The 21,908-nt window shown below is 41.2% G+C and overlaps 1 protein-coding gene across 4 annotated transcripts in view; it reads left to right on the top strand.

Annotated features, from left to right (window-relative positions):
- tafa5a (TAFA chemokine like family member 5a) overlaps window positions 1–21,908 on the top strand; it is a 525,393-nt gene that overhangs the window by 428,255 nt on the left and 75,230 nt on the right. For all 4 annotated transcript variants that reach the window (XM_052034225.1, XM_052034224.1, XM_052034223.1 and 1 more), the window contains one exon: window positions 1,477–1,604. In XM_052034225.1, the coding sequence (XP_051890185.1) occupies window positions 1,477–1,604 (128 nt within the window). The remainder of the gene's footprint in view (window positions 1–1,476; window positions 1,605–21,908) is intronic.

Here is a 21,908-nt window from a genome sequence, read left to right as displayed (position 1 = left end):
GAAGAGCTTACTTGAGGCAGCACTTTGATGAAGTATATTCCCCAGTAACCCATTTACTGAAGGAAAAAAGGTTGTGAGAAGATGCCTGAGCTTCATATTGTGTACTGAGATACCTGAACTGTGTATTGTGCAATGAGATGTCTAAGCTATGCTTTATATAATCAGGTGCCTGAGCCATGCATTGTGTATTGAGGTGCTTGTACTGCGTATTATGTAATGAGTTGCCTTAGCTGTGTATTATGTAGTGAGATGGCTGAGCTGTGTATTGATGTGTGTGCTTAGACTTGTCATGGCTACCCCTATGAGGTTACTGAACCTCTTTTTTATGACATTTCTTGGGATTGGTAGTAACACTGTGAGCCCCTGGCCTCTCACAAGTGTTCAGTCTCCATCAAGGGCCTCCTGCCCTCGGAGTCCAACAGAAATGTGCTTCTGGCCCTAATTTATGCTACGTGAATCTCCAGAGACACATGTAAGATGTTTGGAGTACTGCCAACTGTTCATATTCCATCAAGCTGCAGCTGCTTCAGCCATTAATACAGAAAAATGATGTTTCCCTTTAACTGGGTTAAACCATTTAAAGGCTGCACCATACATTTTATTTCTCCCCCTCATATTGGAATAAACCCATTGGGATTGGAATTGCTTTGAAATGCTTGCCCTGCATTGCAAATGGGGGTCATGGAATTGCAGCAGAATAATGGGGAGAGAAAATGGGGGTAGGAGGAGTTTGTCAAGCACCTGGCTCAATGATCTCAAAGGCATTGATGACTCGTTGCTTATCCATCCCACCACCTCAGCCCTCAACTGCAGTGTGAAATCCAAGCCATTATTTTCTGCTGCTAATAGTAGACAATCCACAGGGGATCCAGTAATGTATTTTTCTAAAAGGTTTGTGGTCATCACAATATTTATAGTTCCTGATGAGCCTGACTCCAAGAACTTGGCACTGATTTTGCAGACTTTCTTGGCTTTTAATAATGATGGTTGGTTTAGTAAAATTAATAGGTGGTCTTCTGAGGTTGCGATTAAGGAATTTAGTTGAACCCTTTCAGAATGACTCACTTTATGTTTGCAAAGCATCAAATAGAGATCCCATACTTATCCTCTCCCTCTCAAAAACTACCTTGAAATAAATGTTAATAATGATAGGAAAGGATATGAAAGGGCTAAAAAAATCCTGAGGGTAACTTGCTCTGAAGAAACAAATTTGTTTTTTTGGCTTCTGCCCTCTTCCTTTCCAGTCCTGATGAAGGGTCTCGACCTGAAACATTGACTGTTTATTTCCCTCCATAGATGCTGCCTGACCTGCTGAGTTCCTCCAGCACTTTGTGTGTGTTTCTCCAGATTCCGGCATCTGCAGAATCTCTTGTGTCTTTGTTTGTATTTTCCAGATCTAATCATTTCAGTTAGACTGTCTTTCATAATAAGGTAGAATGTCGGAGGACTAATGTATATTTTTCTTTTATCTTTCAGCACGGATTGTAAAGACTAGGCAATGGTGTGAAATGCTTCCCTGTTTGGAAGGAGAAGGCTGCAATTTGTTAATGAATAAATCAGGCTGGACCTGCACACAGCCAGGTGGGCGAATAAAGACAACTACGGTAAGGCAGGGATCCGATCGACAGACTAACCAAGTATGTGACTTTATATAATGGGCATGCAAAGCTAGTGTAATCAACCCCATGCTTAAAACTGGGATAGCATCAGGCAAGGAAAATTTTAAAGTAAATTATATGAATTGTCAGTAAATCAAAATGTAACTTCAGTGGATAAACAAACTGATTGTTGAACATTTTAAAGCATCCCAAGATACAATTGCCCCTTTAACCTGAACAACCAACTGGCTCAAATATATTGTTTTTTAAACACTGTAATAATTAATATGATTTATTATTTCTGTTATAATTGTGAAGATTAAAAATGATCTAGTGTATCTTGCAGCAAAGATAGCCAATACCTACATAGTTGGAAAAAAATAACTGTTCTGGATTGACATTTGTGATATATATTCTTATTGTAGTGTTTTGTTTAGGTTATAATTACTTATGCTTCACTGATGTTTGTCTGAGTTGAGAAGTGAATTTTTGATTACCAGGAACTAATTGTATTCCAATTGGATAAATAAGTCAGGTGCTGTTCCATTTCATGTACATTTATTTTCCATCCGACATTAGTGAATTCAGTCGGAAGACAAAACACTGATTACTTTTAAGCAGTTCATTGTTGAGAATATGAAACAGTTAACATGTTCAGGAACTGCATGGAATGAATATCAGTTTTAAATAAGACTACAGTTACTCAGATTTTGTCTTAACCATGTCGATTTTTGAGAGTTGGGCAAAGTAGACCTGAAGTGAATTCTGCTGAGGGGACCTGGTCATGCATTTTATCTGGAGCAATTGGGTCAGTCCAATAGTTGCCATAAACCCTCATTGTAGAAACTATCATTGACAGACGCTTGCAGCCAAAAGTAGGGAATGGACGGTTACCACTGGTACACATTCATAAGGCCCTGCGGCAGCCAAACCAGCAGCCAACTCTCGATTCTTTGGGCTGCTGTCCAAAAATTGCATCTATCGCAATATTCCTATTCCTATTACTGGCCCTGTTTCAGAGAAAAATTGCTTAACATTGTCCTGCCGATCTGATCTGAAAACATTAACTGCAGCATTACAACTGTAGATTCTATTGTCTCTGCAATTATAGACCAAGAAAGTGAGGCACTTGGTTTTAATTGCAATTGCATGCTTCAATCTCTGTTGTGTGCCGGAGAATTTAGTGCAATGCACAATAAGAAGCACAAAGCCTCATACACCTAAAATCTTTTATCATTTACCTTGTGCCTAGCACGTTAGAGGAAAATCACCTACGATGGAGCAGTTCATGAAAAGTGACGACTTGGCCAAATAAGAGTTTGTGCTGGAAGAATCCTATGTGACAATGATCTCAGTTTTTTCAACCTTTTCCAATAATCAACATAGTGTGATAACTGTTATAACAATGGTGCAAAACATCTAGGAAATTTATTAAGATTCCTGCTGTTCTTCACCATCATGAACAACCTATAAAGTTCAGAAAAACTGCAATGTACAAGGCAAACAATAGTTGATGGTTGACACTGGGGATGGGATTCACACATTTGCTGTTCTTTGTCCTCAAACTCCATTGTGACATAGAATTCCTTTGGCCCATGTACAGCAGGTGAATGTAAGTATATCTGATTCCACAAGAGACAATGGGAGATTTACTAGTGGGATTAAGTTCACAACCCTGAAGAGTTATTTTTGTTAAACTTTACTGCATAAATCAGTCCCTTTGCCCAGAGGATGGAGAGAGGTGCTGCTAGTGTCACACAAATGCAAATGTTCCTCGTGAACTTCACAGCCAAACACAAGTGGCTGTCAAAGATATCCCCTGGTTATGGCCTGCCCCTTGAAAATAACTTGCTCTCACAGTGATCTCTCGACTTGCAGTGAGTTGTGTGCTGCAGGCCACTGCCAGACGGACATAAGAATTATCGGATCACGATTTTCTCAATCATGGTTTTTGACAACAGTGTTGACTTGTATGGATGCAGCGTTTTAACACTGTTAAAAGATTTGCACTAAGCACTGAGAAATGAGATGTTGCCATAGAAATACAATGGACAATTGGTGTTCGATGAGAATTCTATTTTGGGTATAGAAACTTTGGTCTCAAAAAAATCAAGGATTTTAATTTAATAAAAACATAGTGAACTTTAACTCTATCACTGATGGAAGGATGAAAATGTTATTTCTATTGCACAGTAGTAGGTAATTAAGTGAATCAATGTCTTTTATGTAGCTGCCATTTTTTTCACTGCGCCAGCAATTCTGGATATAACACACTCTATGTACACAGGGCATCCAAGAGAGAAAGACTTGCTTGCTTGTTCCACCATTTAAACAGCTTCAGGCACTTGTAGCATTGCCAATATCTCACATTCCTCAGTGATGAGTTCCCAAGTGTCAACAGTAAATTGCCCAGCAGTGGCAGAAAATGCTTAAATTGACCTTATTGTTGAAAATTCTCCAGGCATAATGCCAGCTACTTAAGACAGGCGGAAGGTCCACTCTGCCACTTCACCACCTACCATTGATGAAAATCTCACACAAATGCGGTAGAACGATCATTGTAAATGTAATGTTAGAGTCACTCGATTCTAAATGAGTTTTCTAATCACACTGGCTGAACAGAGGAAAGGAAATGAGAGACGCATTGAAGGATGTGATTCTTCAGGATGTTTTCCAGAATGTGTAGGCCAAGGCTGTTTTTCTTGAAGCGAAGGAGGCTGAGGAGTGACCTTGTGGAGGTTTATAAAATCATGAAAAGCATAGATATGGTAGATAGTCACAGTTTTTTTTTCCGAGGATAAGGGGGTCTAAAACTAGCAGGCATAGGTTTAAGGTGAGAGGGGAAAGATTCAAAGGGGATCTAAGGGGCAGGTTTTTCCACACAGAGGCAGTCAGTATATGGAACAAGCTGCTAGAGCAGGTACAATTACAACATTTAAAAGACATTTGTATGGATACATGGATAGGAAAGATTTAGAGGGATACAAGCCCAATGCTGCAAATAAATATCAAATAGATTTAGCATAGATAGGCGTCTTGGTCAGGATGGACAAGTTGGGCCTGTTTCCATACTCTTTGAATCTGGAAGAAGCAGAGAATGGAGGTGATCAGGAAGTGCTTTGACAACCTCTTAAATAACCCTTAGGACCTTTCCTCCCCATCAAGCATCAAGGAAATAGATGCAACACCTGTCATCAAAAGTAACAAATCTATCACCACATTGGAGTATATTTACCCTGATTTTTTGAAGACTTCAGTGTGAAAGGCCATGCATGACTTGCCAAGGTTTTTACTAAAACAAAAGAGTGCCCAAGGAATGGAAATGGACCAAGATTGTAGCCCTGCTAAAATCAGGATTACAACAGCCCTGCTAACCTTTGATTAATCTCATTGTTATCCACTACAGCTAAATGAATGGAAAGGTCATTTCTTATCCATCTCTCTCCTATTATTAGAGAAACCCTCCAATAAGCAAACAGATCTCTCGATCCCTGTGACCAGGTCTTATCCATCACAACTTTATCAAAGAAACTTTACAGCACTGGAGAATGACCTGGGCATTTTCTTCAATTTCCCTCCCCCTACAGTACAATATTATAATAGGGGTTGAAGTTTAAATTTCCAAGGATTTCCTGATACCAATGCCTTATCTCAACAAAGATTTCCAACAGATGATCCTTTTTCTAATTTGGTGGATTAGCATGTAGTTAATGATAGGCTCCCATAACGATCAGCTGTGGCTCAATCATTCTTCAGCCAAGTTTACATCCACTGGCATCATAGGGTTAGTTGCACAGGTGGCCACCATTAGCTTAGCTAGCGCCACAAAAAAAAAATGTTCTTAGAGGAATTGAGTGATACTACTGGAAATTACAGCCCAATCAATAAAAAGCTGCTGCCTAGAAACTGGATGTCAGTTCTATGGGGGAAAGATTGAACATGTAGACTTTGTGAAGTGCATAAGAGCATGGTTACACCAGTTATTCATTTTTTGAAAATTAGGCAAAAATGAAAGATGTGACTAAGTCTCCTCAGAAACCCATGGGATGCAGGAGCAAAGACTTGCTTTGGCCTAGATGTACTCAGGTATGGAGCGTTGTGCTTTTTGTGGCTAGATTGCCACTTTGCTGAGATGCTACAGATGTAACAATTACCAGAGCACTGTAGACAATGGCTATTGGCTGGCTCTCAGCATTGTTAGATATTGCTCCTCAATATTAGAAGGCAGCCACTTCAATTGTAAACACAACAGATCAAGGTGGAAAGGCATGCCAAGATCACAACAAAGAGACCACAATGATGTACCTCATTGAATATTAAGGAGCAGTGGAACAATGAAAACACCCTGAACAAAAACCTCATCAATGACCAATACCAGGACTAGACTTTCATGCATTATATGAGTGGCCCTGAATCGTAAATATACTGAACAAAAATGATATGGCCATATTTTACATGGATGGAGTTCAAATCAAATCCAGGTTATGATTACAGTTACCGAAGTCAAACAGCAAAACACATTGTCAAACTCTGCCTCCACTGATCTTTCTTGGAACATGTGGATGGTAGTCATGTAATCACACTGGATGCTATGATCTAGCTCCAAAACTAGGGTATGAATTTATAGGTTTCTACCATTGCCATACAGTAAGAAAATGGTTCAATCTAAATGGAAGGGAGGAATTGCACCATCCTTATGGCATACTTTTAAAGTTTGATCCATGCAATTAAAGAATAAATCACATGATTCTAACAATATAAGTAAAATGCCAGAATAACTGCAAGCATATTATATAAATATAACAGGAAGCATTAGAGTGCCCAGTATTTTTATTATATTCAACACTATCACAAATCACACTAACTTATTTGTAGTTTGATGGACGATTTCAAATTCTTAAGCATTGAAACTTTTTAAAACTTATTTCAGCTTAATGCATTTTGGTTCACTATAATAATCCTATTGGTCTAATTTGTTGGACTGGTAAGCATTAAAAATTTCCTTATCTTTTAAAGAGAGCAATTTTGACCTATGTAACACATTTAAAAAAATCTTGATAAATGTTAAATCCGTGAAAATAAAAATGCTCACTAAAATGTATATTGTTCTTTGCTTTACTAAAAATATCATGTTCCATTGTGAAAAGTTGCAGATATCAAAGATATCACAAGTGTCATGATATCTTGTAAACTACACCTTCCACATCTTCCCTTTAACAACACTGACAAAACATGTCGAGAAGGAATATTTTCTCTTCAAAACTATCACCTAGTTCTGTCTTAAATATACATAGTCCATAAATACCTTTTGCACTAAACAGTCATAATGCTCATGTCCAGATGTATGTTGAAATTCGCTACATGCTCAATTCCAATATTTATCAAGCATGTACAAGTTCAGAGCAGAGTAACTTTATTGACCTTGTGTAGCAGGTTTGAAGGACCACATGACCTACTCCTGCTCAAATTTCTTATTATCTTATAAAGAGCTGTTTTATCACTTGGGTTACATTCTTCATTGTAATCTCCAATAAAGACATTTCACAAAGGTTATAAGGTTTGCAGTTCACATTTTCTTCTCTATTCTTCTGTTGGCAGTTTATTCACACTGCAGCTGCTTGTGCAAGGCTAAAACATGAAGGCAGAAGTTCCAGACAAGCAGTACATTTCTTATTTTACTTGCTGCACTCAATCTTTATCTGCCTTGTGCAAGATAGAGCTCTGAATGTGGCTAGATATATGCAACAAATTGTCTCCCTTGTTAGAAACCTCAGTGGCTTAGATTTTGCAGTTGTAATTATGGTGAAACTACCAATGTCACCTATCATTACTCCACACAACTGACATCAATATCAGGATTTTCACACACATTTAGTTCAACACTGTCAATGATCCAGCACATGTTTACAGGGTTTTGCTATTTGCAGTCTTCTCTTGCAAAGGCAAGATGAAATCACTTGAACTGGGTGGCAGAATGGTCAGTTTTCTCGATTAGCATTCAGATGCCTGGATTGTTGATTGAGTTCAAATCCCAACAATGCAAATGAGAAATTTGAATATGTAATTAAGTAATCTCATTTCAATAATGATGACCATGAAACTCCGAGATTGTGTTTTAAAAAAAATCATCTAGCTCAGAGAAGGAAACTTCCGGTTCTTATGACAGCAGACACATGCAAGTAGTTGACTTTTCATGTGGACAATAAATACCAGCATTGTCCACATCCAACAAATGAACAACAAAAAGTATACCCACTGCAAAATACTCTGAAAATATAATGTTTGGTTATACAAGGATCAAGAGGTGCGCTAAGCTGCAGTTACTGACTGGTAAACTGTCTGGTCTTTGAAAGGTGGATTTTTTTGTATGTATATTGTAATTTTCTAACCTAAATATTTCAAAAAAAATGTAAGATTCAAAATAAGACTATCAAATTTCTTTGATATTTCAACTTTTTCTTTAATCATATGTGCCCATTCCATTCTTTATTTGGCTCTATGTATGATGTTTAAAAAACTTAATTAAAATGCTACATGATTCCCATTCCGTGTGAATTCTTTGCGATTGGTCATTTAGCTAGCCATGATTCACAACTGTTGGGTGTAAGGAAGCTTTTGAACAGGTACATGACAGCAACAGACATTGGAGCAGGTGAATATCCCCCCACTAGATCCAGAAGTTATTTCCCTGGTGTTTTGCTGCTGACCACAGATTCTGATCCATAAGAAGTTATCTCAAGGAATCCCACTTACTAGACATCTTAGGAAAAATACTGTGCAATGTTCAAGGGGTTCTTCTCTACAGGAAAAAGAAATCAACAACAGGATGTTTCCATGTTTAACCAAACTGAAGAAGTGTGGGAGTACCTTGAGGGAGTCCCAGGGTACCTGCTCTGCAGCTAGGTCAAACCCGGATTTGAGATTTGCACTAACATTTTAGCAGTAGCACAATGCTCATATCCTTTTGTGTCAATGTTTATAGCGTCAATCCATGACAAGATTCAATTAATCTTGAACCAGAACTGAATCAAGACAATGGCTTAAAATATTCTTAAAGTGCACATTGCAGTTTGCTAAACGTGGGACCAGTTAAGATTAATGAAGCTAATGCAGAACCACCAATCTGCAGAAAGCTTTCTAATGGCAAAGTAACAGCTGTGCCCTTCAATGCACATTTATTCTATGGTTCACAGAGTCCTTATTGGTCTTCAGACCTGTTAAATTGCGATTCTGATTAAAGTTAGGTTGTCCAGGATTCAAAGGTTACACCAGCACTGTGTGTTCCTGGAACAGCCAAGGATGAAAGTGGTGACATCTCTTTTCCAATCTGACCATGTAATTCAAGCATCTTTGCTGAAAGGCATTGTGTCTGGGTCTGCGTATGTTTGCTTAAGAGACAGCTGGAGGAGCATTTTAAACCGATAATAATCCCCCCAAGGCTTCCCTTTGCCTTTGAGTAATGATGAAGTGCTTGTATTACATTGGGGAACTGAAAACAGGCAGACTGATTTAACAGATGAGTCTGCAGGTTGAGTCCTTCAATCAGCCTGGAATTCTCAATTCCCCAGCTGAGAAAAGCAAGGCTCATCATTACCATTCGATCAGTTTGAATCAGTGACTTTATCCTTTGTTGCTTTTATAAATCAGAGTTCAAACCGTCCAAGATAACACCTCATTCACACTGGCTTCCACATTTATGCTTCTGCGTTTTGCATGTCCTTGTATTAGCCAACTGAGTTTGAACATACTGTTCTCATTCATTAAGAACACTTGAAGAACTTGTTGTAAATATTTAAACAAACACAATTAAAAATAATAGTAATGGTCTTTAATCTACCTAGATCTCTTGTAGTCATTCTTCTCCATTGGGATAAATGGATTCTCTGATCCTGCACCAGGTCAGGGTTAGTGTACACAATCCCCATAAGCAATTTTTTTTTTACAAGTTTCTAATTCACCACCTGTGAATGAAAAGATAAATTTTACTTTAAAAATGACAATTAGTAATGCCATCAAAAAAGAAGCTGACCAGTGCCTACCAATGGCCTAATGGTTCTGTGTAATTTTAAAAGTCAATTTTATCTGTTTATTCACAGATGATGATTTGGAGACTTGTAAAAATGTCTATTTTTGTGAAAAAACCTTTTAAGTTTGCCAATTAATGCTTTTACACCTAAAAAAAACTTATTTTTAAGAGCCATCTTGAAGGTTTGGAATTAACACAAACTCAGCCATGACCATTGTTGCATTTTGGAAGCATTACCAGTTTTGTGATAGATGACTTTATAAACTTGCACAAAACATCATGAAAATTCTAATTTCTAATCTTTTGTACTGATTGTCACTGGGTGAATTACTCCTTTGAAACCAATACAGATTTATGAAAAATCTAGGCTTCTATTTATTTTGCACACTTGTCGCTATGCAATAAAATGGATATAAATATTTCCATTTCTCTTCTGTACATTTTTGCAGCACGGGACTTTTTTGAAGCATAATAAATGGATGCCATGGCATCCTTATCAAATAATGCATCCCAATAGGAGTCACACAATAAGGCATGTTACAGAGGGTGAATTACTTTTGATGGATTCAAATGAAGTGCAGTATTAACTGGAATATATAGACCCTTTCTACTAGTTAACAACAAACCTTTTTACAATGTTCTCATAGCCATTACCACCTGAAAGTGGATACCCAACTCTCAGTTTATTTATTGAACTTAAGTGATAAGCTGCCAAGCAGAAGAAAAGTTGTACTGCTTACATGTTGATTACATGTACAAAACTAGCCACCCTTATTAACTTGGAATCAATAAAAAGCAAATGGTCTTCATGGCTGAGAAAAGAGGAGGGCGCTTTTTTAATTCTTCTGATCTAAGTGAAGTTAATGATCTCTGAGGAGGTGATGAGAACACACACAGGATATTTTCGAGCCAATCATACAGTGGAAGACGTAGATCCTGTCAATCTCATTCCTCTTCATTGCTGAAGCCATTGGGCTTGAACAACAATGCAGTAGCTTTTACTGAGTTCAATTTCACTGCATGCCATAGCGGGATTTGAACTTGTGTCCTTTGGGTGGGTTGTTGGCAGAAACTTCCAAGGGAGCAACCCAAGAAATGGAAATGGCTCCATGATGCCTTGGATTGAGACTGGGTTGAAGACACATTGCTGTGATGAAAGGACATTGTTAGTTAAAACAAGTAAAATCCAAATAGTGGGACATGACCAACAAGTCTGTCCTCCTATCGCTCATGGGCTCTTCAAAGTATCAACCTTTTTGGATCTGATCACCTTTAAAACTGTTAAAATGTTGTTGGTAAACTACATCCATTCTAGGAAATAATAGGGTCAATGTTCCCATGTTGTACTTGGGAATAGCCCTTTGCCAATGGAAACAAAAGCCCATCAGTCTAAAACAGATCAACTTCGGCTCTCTTCCTGGCAGCCTCCAATCCTATTCAAGTGACAGTTTATACAGATTTGCATGGCAAACTAGATTCATAAACCAATCTCTTTACTGCCTCCTGAAAATATTTGAATTAATTATTTTGATTCTTGAACAAATTCCCCGCAGACCTCTAGCAATACAGTTCTGACTTAGTGATGATGTAAAGCAGGTGCAGAAAGACCGACAAGCTGTGCCATTTAGAACTCTACAGCTTAAAATTAGATTGCTATATTTTTTTGAGATTTGCATTTTGATTACTGTCTCTCCACCTGTAAGCTGATCGTTTTAAACTGTTCACATGTTGGGACTGATGCATATTTTTATTTCTCTGCCGCTTGCTGCTGTTTTTCTGCAATTTGCGGCTCTTCCAGTTCACATCTCCATCAGCACCGTTCCTGCTGCCATCTTGACACATTCCCTTCATCCTCCCACTGGCTTTAGAGGAAGAATTGCAGAAGGAAAGGGGCAGTTCAGATTGCTGTTCAACCAGTAGGATTAATGTAATCTAAGACAAAGGCACGATCTCTTGGAATTCCCCAAAGGAGGCCTACTTCTACACACTACTAGACGTGTACATCATTTGACATCCACCAGCCATTACATAAATATAAAGTACTCAAAAGTACAACTTTCACAGTCCCATTGTTTCTCCCTGCAACTCATTATTGTTCCCGCCCCCTCACTGTCCCAGTTTGTCAAATGTCACATTTTATCCTCGCTATCCTCGATACACTTTGCAAATAACTCTATTCTGGAAGACTTTCACTGCAAGTCGAGCTCGGCATTTCAATGGGTTTTGCTTCCACTAATTATTCATCAGGCTGATTTACAGATGTGATTTCTTAAAGAGCCAGGGCAGAGTACATTGTTGTTATATAATCAATATGAGCCACTCATCAGCCCAGGGCTCTCAAATGTCTAGTTCCTCAAATATTCATATTCCTGTTGTTGATGATGGAAACAAAAAGAGATGTTATTGATGCCATAAAGGTTGAGCTTAGATTTGCTCCAATGTCTGCTGTCAACATACAGCTCATTATCTCACAGTGAATTGGCAGCTGAGGCAATTACCAGTTTCCATGTGGTAGTGCAAAGTCCTGCAAATACTGGAAGTCTGAAATAAAAACGGAAATACTCAGCAAGCCAGGGAGAATCTGTGGAAAGAGAATCAGGATTAACGTTTCAGGTAAATAGTTTTAGCTTTAAAGAAAGTTCATCAAACTAAAATGTTAACTGCTTTTTCTGCAGATGCTGCCTGACTTGCCAGTATTTACCAGCATTTTCTATTTGCATTTCAATTACCGTGCCTTGAGCAAAGTGATCAAATGGTTATTTTAATAGCTTTGGTGTTGGAAGGACGGATATGTGGACCGTTCAGAGAGGCACAGTGGAGTGTAGCAGAGTAAATGCTTCCCCTTACTTAACTGGAGAGGATAAATGGAAGAATTAGAAAATCCAAAGACCAGAATATGGATTATATTCTAGTTGATACTTAGCAAGTTCCTGCTAATAGAACTTCTCTCGAATTCTCTATCAATGAACTGTTGAGGTGAAGAATAAAGTATTCAAAAGTTAAAAGTAAATTACAAACGCTTGTTCCGGTTCTTTCAGTCTGTTGTCAGTACCTATCAAGTCAAGTGGCAGGTTCACTGTGTTATAGACACCTGCAGAAAATCAACAAAAAAAATTAATAAATGCACCCAACCATTAGAGCAATAGCATGTATATTGAAATGTATTAAAGCATTATTGTATAATTTACTTTTTAATCACATGATTGTGGTAATAACTGTAATATGTAACATTTACACCATGAAATTTGAAAGATGTAATATCATCCATAAATCTGGAGTCATTGTGGCAAGGAATCTAATCAATAGCAAACTACTGAAAATGTTAACCTCTGACTGCAATCAAGTAGAAACAGGACTGAGTACAAATATTACCATTCAGCTAATACTCAATATTCAGAGAATGAGAAAAACCTGCTGGATTTATCTATGAGGCATCTTTTTTTTTATTTTGGCTGAGGAGGAATGGAGAAAAGTAAAAACACAGATTGGTCAAAGTTTGAGACAGGCCTGGATGAATGAAGTCAGTAGCTAGCAAGCTGTGTTCCTGAATAAAAGCAGAAAATAGAAACATTCAGCAGGTCAGGCAGAGAGAGAGTTAATGTTTCAGGTCTGAAATCCTTGATTAGAACTGGGAAAGAGAGAAAACAAGTTTGTTTTAGTGACAGAGAAGATAGGGGAGGGGTGGATAGAACCAAGGGAATTTCTCTGATAGAGTGAGACCAAATGAGTACATGTGGCAGTTAGGGAGCAAATTATCCTTCTTTGTTTATACTGAAGCCTGCTAATAGCAGGGTTGTAGGGCATGCCCAACAGGCCAGTCTATAACAGTAGATAGAGAAAAGCTGAGCCAAAATCACAAATGATTGACAAGCAGAGAGGCCAAAAGAAAACAGCAGGTAACTAAATTTGGAGAATTTGATATTGAGTCTAACTCTGAGTGTTTCCAGTATCTTCTGTGTTTATTTAAGATTTCCAGCATCTGGAGTTTTTTTTTGTTGATCTTCAAGAGATGTTCTTGTCTGACTCCACATCACAAAAAATAATAGCAGTATGCTGATTATGATCTCTGTCACTAAGTGTGAAGGGCCAGCAGCATTCTGGAACAATTACGAAAGCACTAAAGCCATATTTTTTTTAAACAGCAGAAATATAAAGACTTAAGTTAATAATACCAGGTTATCTCCCAAGACTGAAAGCACTGAAACTGCAATGCTAGTTTTTTTTCCCAAAATATTTGTTCCCCTATTAAATCCTGTGTCAAACTCATCCACTTTTCACTTGGATAAGAACTACATTGTTTAACAATGTTAAGATGCCGAACCCATATATAAAAAAAATAAAGAAAGTTTTTGAGCAGTACTGTTCATGATAAGAATGGGAACAGAGGATTAGTAAATACTTTCACTTTGCTTTGCACCCATTTTTTCAGAAGTATTTGACAGACAGACAGCGGAAAGTGGACCTTGTACTTTCAAATGAAGTACATATTTCAAACCTCAAACCTACACGGGGAATAAATCGCACCCCATAAGAGAAATATACAATGAATTCTGCAATGGAAAACCTCTTTGTTCTGCAAATAATAAATGGAACAATCTGTGAATAGTTCCTTGTTGTGAACATGAACTGTACATAACAAAAAAGTTAATGCAGTAATTCTGTGAATCAATCAATATTTCATTCTAACTTGGGTTGGTTTGGCCTGGATACTCATGATGGTGATTTTTTTTAATTTAATTCAGCAAGAATCACATTGCTGAAACTGTTTCTTCTGATACGGTGCCACATTAAAGGTTACTGTGGAAAAGAAAATATCATGGTGTAGAAGGTAACGTTTTGTTGTGGAGAAGAACGACTGGCTAACACGAAACAGAATATAGATTTAAAGTGTTTGTAGCGACTCACCGTCCGAGCAAGCGAACCGGCTCGGCGGTCGGGTTGCGCGTTGTCGGAGCGGCGAGGCCCAAGATGGCGTTGGGCCTTCGTCTTCCCCGAGTAACGGGGAGAACCTGCACGCAGGAAAAGTTTGATGATGTAGTGCATACATCATTTCCGTTTTCAGTGGGCAGGAACCGTTCCTCTTAAAAGGCCTGCACAAGGCGGGAAAATAAATCAGTTTTTGTTCTGCAGCCCACCGACTAGTGTCTTGCATTCACATTGCGGTAGCAGCCGCTACATTGGTGACCCCGACGGTCCAAACGGATTTTGGACCCACACAGTGGACGACAATGCAGCAGCCAACACAGTGGCACTCAAGCTGCCCACCTTTTGGACGCTTCAGCCCAGCGTCTGGTTCGACCAGGCTGAAGCACAATTCCAACTTCAGCAGATCACCTCCGACTCTACAAAGTACTACCACGTGGTCAGCTCTCTGGACCAGGAGACAGCTGCCCAGGTCAGAGACTTCATCCAGTCTCCTCCTCCGGAGGATAAGTACCCAGCTTTCAAAGACCTTCTGATTCGGACCTTCGGCCTCTCCCGTCGTGAGTGCACCGCCCGCCTGCTTCATCTCGACGGCCTGGGGGACAGATCCCCATCGGCCCTAATGAACGAAATGCTGGCCTTGGCTGAGGGACACAAGCCCTGCCTAATGTTCGAACAGGCCTTCCTCGAACAACTACCCGATGACATTCACCTGCTGTTGGCCGAAGCTGATTTCAGCAATCCACATGAGGTAGCTGCCCGGGCAGATGTCCTGTGGAAGGCCAAACGCGAGAGCGGGTCATCCGTCAGCCAAATCGCCAGACTGCGAGCCCAACGCCTACCTAAACCAGTCCCAGCAACCGAGTGACCACACCCCAGAAGCACAGACGACGATACTGGCAACCAGCTGTGTTTCTACCATCAGAGGTGGGGCACGGAGGCCTGTCAATGCTGCCCACCCTGCAAGTTTCAGGAAAGCGCCAGGTCCAGCCGCCGCTGATGGCTGCGATGGCTGGTCACCAACACAGCCTCCTATTCATTCGGGACAAGCAGTCTGGGCATCGTTTCCTCATCGATACTGGAGCAGAGGTCAGTATTTTGCCCCCAACCGGCCGCGACACTTGTAACAGGCAACAAGATCCCGTACTCAATGCTGCAAACTGCACAACAATGCGGACTTTCGGTACCCGTACAGTTCAATTACAATTCGGCGACAGCCGTTTTACCTGGAACTTTACCCTTGCCGCCATCGCCCAGCCACTCCTGGGAGCCGATTTCCTTCGAACCCACAGCCTGTTAGTCGACCTGCGAGGGAAGCGGCTGGTGCACTCCAGAACTTTCCAAACCTACCCCCTGGGAGAAGCCAGACTACCAGCCCCGCGCCTGGACTCCATTTCCCTGTCTGGCAACGAGTTCACCAAGCTCCTAGCTGAGTTCCCATCTGTTTTGGCACCTCAGTTTACAAATTCGATGCCCAAACACGGAGTGCAGCACCACATCATTACCACAGGGCCACCCCTTCATGCCCGAGCACGACGACTACCTCCAGACAAGCTCCGCCTGGCGAAGGAGGAGTTCCGCCGCATGGAGGAGCTGGGGATCGTTTGCAGGTCAGACAGCCCCTGGGCCTCCCCGCTGCATATGGTCCCCAAAGCCACCGGCGGGTGGAGGCCCAGCGGCAACTACCGCAGGCTGAATGACGCCACCACCCCGGACCGCTACCCCATCCCTCACATCCAGGACTTTGCGGTGAACCTACATGGGGCCAACATCTTTTCCAAGGTGGACCTCATCCGGGGATACCACTAAATCCCAGTCCACCCTGACGACGTCCCCAAAGCTGTGCTTATCACTCCATTTGATCTCTTCGAATTCCTTCGAATGCCATTCGTCCTTAAGAACGCCGCGCAGACTTTCCAGTGGCTGATGGACGCGGTAGGCCGAGACCTGGACTTCGTGTTCATTTACTGAGATGACATACTAATCGCCAGCCATGACCGCCAAGAACACCTTTCCCACCTCCGCCAACTGTACTCCCGTCTCCGTGATTTCGGCCTCACGATCAACCCGGCCAAGTGCCAATTCGGACTCGACTCTATCGATTTCCTCGGCCACAGAATCATCAGCGAAGGAGCAACACCCCTACCCACCAAGGTAGACGCTATCCGCCATTTTGCTCGTCCCAACACAGTCAAAGGCCTGCAGGAATTCCTGGGGAATGTCAACATCGGTTCATCCCTGCAGCAGCCCGTATCATGCGCCCTTTGTTCTCGCTGATGTCTGGCAAGGGCAAGGACATCGCCTGGAACGACAAGGCTGCGGCTGCCTTCATTAAGGCCAAGGACGCCCTGGCAGATGCTGCGATGCTGGTACACCCTAGGACAGACATCCCAACCACCCTCATGGTGGATGCATCCAGCACTGCGGTTGGTGGAGTACTGGAACAACTAATCAAAGGCCGTTGGCAACCCTTGGCATTTTTCAGCAGGCACTTTAGACCACCCGAAATGAAATACAGCGCTTTTGATTGGGAACTTCTAGCGCTGTACCTCGCGGTCCAGCATTTCCTGTACTTTTTAGAAGGCAGGCCTTTCATCGCTTTCACTGACCATAAACCTTTGTCCTTCGCCTTCTCCAAGGTCTCCGATCCCTGGTCAGCTCGTCAGCAGCGACATTTGTCCTACATTTCCGAATTCACAACGGATATCCAACATGTCTCCGGAAGGGACAATGTCGTTGCTGACACGCTTTCCAGACCCGCCATCCACAGCCTGTCCCTGGGTGTTGACTACACGACCCTGGCTGACGCATAGCAAGCCGACGATGAGCTGCCCTGCTACAGAACCGCAGTCTCGGGCCTGCAGCTCCAAGATTTCTTAGTCGGTCCAGGTCAGCAGACCCTCCTTTGCGACATCGCAACAGGTCAACCCCGCCCTATAGTTCCTGCAGCCTGGCGGAAATGCGTTTTCGACTTGGTACACGGGTTGGCGCACCCGTCCATCAGATCAACTGTTCGACTGGTCACCAGCAAGTTCGTCTGGCGTGGCCTGCGCAAACAGGTCAGTGAGTGGGCCAGGACTTGTCCACACTGCCAGACATCAAAAATCCAACGACACACCAAGGTCCCGCCACAGCAGTTCGAGCCTACTCGTAGAAGGTTCAACCACATCCACGTCGACCTCGTTGGTCCTCTGCCAGTTTCAAGAGGAGCCCGGTACCTCCTTACCATCGTGGACCGGTTCACAAGGTGGCCAGAGGCAACCCCTCTATCCGACATCACGACTGATTCCTGCGCCCGGGCACTGCTCACAACTTGGATCTCGCGTTTTGGTGTTCAGGCCCACATCACTTCAGACAGGGGCACCCAGTCTACCTCCAGCCTCTGGTCTGCATTAGCGAACATGCTAGGGACACAGCTGCACACCACCACGGCCTACCACCCTCAATCAAACGGGTTGGTGGAACGTTTCCACCACCATCTGAAATCAGCCCTGATGGCCCACCTGAAAGGTCCTAACTGGGTCGACGAACTGCCTTGGGTCCTGCTTGGCACACGGACTGCCCCCAAGGAAGATCTCCACGCTTCGTCAGCTGAACTCGTGTATGGTGCGCCCCTGGTCGTCCCAGGGGATTTCATACCCGCCCTTCGGAGCCAAGAGGAACAACCCACGGCAGTCCTGGAAAGACTGCGCGAGAGGCTTGGCAGCTTGGCACTGATTCCCACTTTGCAGCATGGTCAAGCCCCATCCTGTGAGCCCAAGGAACTATGAGACTGTAAGTTCGTTTTCGTTTATGGGGCACACCCCAGGCACCGTTGCAACGGCCATACGAGGGGCCGTTCTGGGTCATCAGGAATAATGGATCCACCTTTATTTTGGACAGTGGGGGCAAGGAAGAGGTCTTCATGACGGACCACCTCAAACCGGCCCATTTAGATCTACAACAACCAGTCAAGGTCCCAACACTGTGACACAGAGGCCGACCTCCTAAGCAACGGCTAGCACAGCCCGCGAACCTTGGGGACCATATCGCCGGTTCTGGGGGGTGGTTGTGTAGCGACTCAACGTCCAAGCAAGCGAACCGGCTCGGCGGTCGGGTCGCGCGTCATCGGAGCAGCGAGGCCCAAGGTGGCGTTGGGCCTTCGCCTTCCCTGAGTGATAGGGAGAACCCGCACTCGGGAAAAGTTTGATGATGTAGCGCATACATCATTTCCATTTTCGGTGGGCGGGAACCGTTCCTCTTAAAAGGCCCGCGCAAGGCGGGAAAATAAATCAATTTTTGTTCTTCAGTCCACCGACTAGTGTCTTGCTTTCACATTGCTGTAGCAGCCGCTACAGGTTCTTATTTCTGGTTGGCAACTATAACGAGTGGCGTACCACCAGGATTGGTGCTAAATCTTCAACTTTTTACAATTCATACAATTGAATTGGCTGGTGGCACCGAAAGTGTTATTGCCAAATTTGTTGATGAGATTTAAGAAAGTAGGAAGATTAATTGTGGGAGAAAATAAGGAGGGATACAAAAAGATGTAATTCGTTTAAGTGAGCAGGCAAAGAGCTTGCAATTGGAGCATAATGTGAAATTGCCCATTTTGGCAGAAAAAAATAAAAATGAAACATATTAAGTAAATGTTGAGATTATAGAACACTGAGATGCAGAGGGATCTCGGTGAATGACTCACAACAGGTTAGTATACAAATTCAGTAAGCAGTTTGAAAAAATAACAGAATGTTATTGTTTATCTCTCTTGGATTTGGGTAAAAAAAAATAGAAAGTTTGCTTTAGTTACATAGAGCTTTGTTGATACCACATCTGAGGTACTGTATATAGACTTAGTTCCCTTATTTAAGGAAGGATATTAATGCGTTGGAAGCAGCTCAAGAAGGTTTACCAGACTAACTCCTGGAATGAGTAGGGGAAAATTTGGATAGGTTAGGCTTGTATCCGCTGGAGTGAAGTGGGACTTGATTGAAACATATAAGATCTCAAGGGGCCTTAACAAGATGTTTCCTCTTGAAAAAGAATCAAGAAGTAAGGGTCACTATTTAAAAATTTGGACAGAGGTGTGACAGAACTTTTCTCTTTCAGAGAGTCGTGCTATTTGGAACTCCTCAAAGGGTTGTGGAGGCAAGAGTCTTTGAAAACTTTTAAGGCAGAAGTAGATTCATGATCAGTAAGAGGGTGAAAAGTTACCGTGCTTACTCAAGAACATGGAATTGAGCTTACATTTAAATCAGCTGAGGTGTTACATGTCAGAGCAGGCTAAAGGATCTGAGAAGCCTTCTCCTGCTCCTTTTTTGTATGTTTCTATGTTCATATATTTGTTCAAACATTGGCAACTGCCTGACTACTTTTCCTAACATATAAAACAATTTGGAAAACTTCCACGAAAATATGTTTTCTAACTATGCTTAAACTAGGTAGAACAATCATCTTACGAGTATACAACTGGTAGCTCTACCTAGTATGGGAAACAACATTATAGAAATTAACATAGAAATGAAATCAAATAGTTACATAAATGAATGTATGCAAAAACAATGTAAGATTGGATGGCAATGTGATCTTTTGACTTGTACAAAATTCTCAGAACTTTAATAAGTGATCTTTTTAAAAATAATTACCTATATATTAATTAATTACCTATATATTAATGGATCATTGCTCCACCCTTGTGGATTACAGAGTTTTTCATGTTTAGGTTGTAGAGATGACATGACTATTTTCTTGTGAGTTTGTGTCTACTTCCGGCGACCCAGTTAAATCTGGCTTCAACCTAATCATTGCCAATGACTTAGAAGTACAATATAACGGAGAAATATTTTTCTAAAGCTAAAGAAATATGTTTGTAGCTCACTACTTATTTATTTTTTCTGATAAATGATTTGCTTGTTCAGGTCCTCTAGCTAAAAGGAGTTAAAGATAATGACAACCCGGTTATTTAAGAATTGTACCCAGATCATGTAAAATGTGCTTCTCAACACTGCCATATAAATATCTTACATTGAATAGTCAGATACATTTCTGAACTAAGGTAAGATGATGCAAGAAATCGTGTCAATTTGTACTGCCTAGCTCATTAAAATTGTTAGAAGCTCTCCTATGATTTGCAAGCTCTGGATGCTGGTAATCCAGGGAGCAATGTATTCAATCCAATTCAATAGGCACACAGGCCACCTGGACGATTTCACAGGTGAAGACAAATTAGCTCCTTAATGCAGCCAGGCACAGTGTGCAGGAGACACTTTTTACTAATAGTGCAGAATGTCAAGTTCCGTTGTGCATAAGTAAACTCTATTAAGAAAGTCACATCCCTTGATGAGCCTTAGTCTTCAATAAATTCTTCCAGCTCCATTAGTGTGCAGAATGTCAGAGTAATTACACCTTTTATTCGGATGCAGCTCTGTTACAGCTTTTCCTTTGCACTTGCTAATTTCCCACCCCAACTCATTTAGAAGTGAAATCACTGAGGTTTAGGAAGGTTAGCTACCAATTAGTCTGTACATGAATGTTCTTTTATACTTTGTGCATTGAAGCAGGACAGAGAAAAAACAATAGAGTTCAATGAGCCAGATGCATTCCCTATAAAATATTCCAAATTTCTCTCCTATCTGAATAATATTTTTACAATACAAATTATACATTTTACAAAATATTCAGTTAGAAGCATCTGTGCTTCCAAATTGATGAGATTCTCATTACCATATTCCCTAAACAAACAGTGCATGGGTGAGAATGAGAGCAAATTAGACATTGACTGTTTAGAAAGATTACTTATGAGAACTTACATTCACTTACTTAATTTTAATTTTAATTTACTGATGTAACACATACAGTGCTTTGAGAGTGCAAAATCATTGTGATGGAAATAGCTAGGAGCTTTTATGCCTCTTCCCTCATATTATAGATGAATAAGCTTGTTGACTATCTTTATTGGGATATTTTGAAGGATCAGCAATCTGATACCACCACTGTACATCCAGCCAGGAAAGCATTACTTTGCTTGAGATTTCCTCAACAGCACAAGCAAACTAATTTTCCCTTTTAGAAAATTTGAAGAAGAATACGTTCACATTGCAATACAGATGCAATACTTGTTTTACCACTCCAAAACACCACACAGTCACTGAAAGCCATTTGTAGGATTTCAGTTGTTGGAGTCACAGCTTAGTCTACAGTTTCTGTTCACTCATCAACTAGAGTCCTCTCCAAGAAATATCTCACCTTATTTATGAATATTCAGTTATTGATATTATGTCAATCAGTACCAGGCTATTTCATGTTCTTCTTTTAGCCTTGTACAACTAATTGCATAAGGGTTTCCTCACTGGGGAGAACACTTAGAATCTCAAAACTTAAAT

The sequence above is a fragment of the Pristis pectinata genome, chromosome 19 (assembly GCF_009764475.1).
Source record: "Pristis pectinata isolate sPriPec2 chromosome 19, sPriPec2.1.pri, whole genome shotgun sequence".
In the NCBI taxonomy this organism is placed as follows: Eukaryota; Metazoa; Chordata; class Chondrichthyes; order Rhinopristiformes; family Pristidae; genus Pristis; species Pristis pectinata.
The sequence above is the reverse complement of the archived record's forward strand: the minus strand, read 5'-3'. Positions and strand labels throughout refer to the sequence as shown.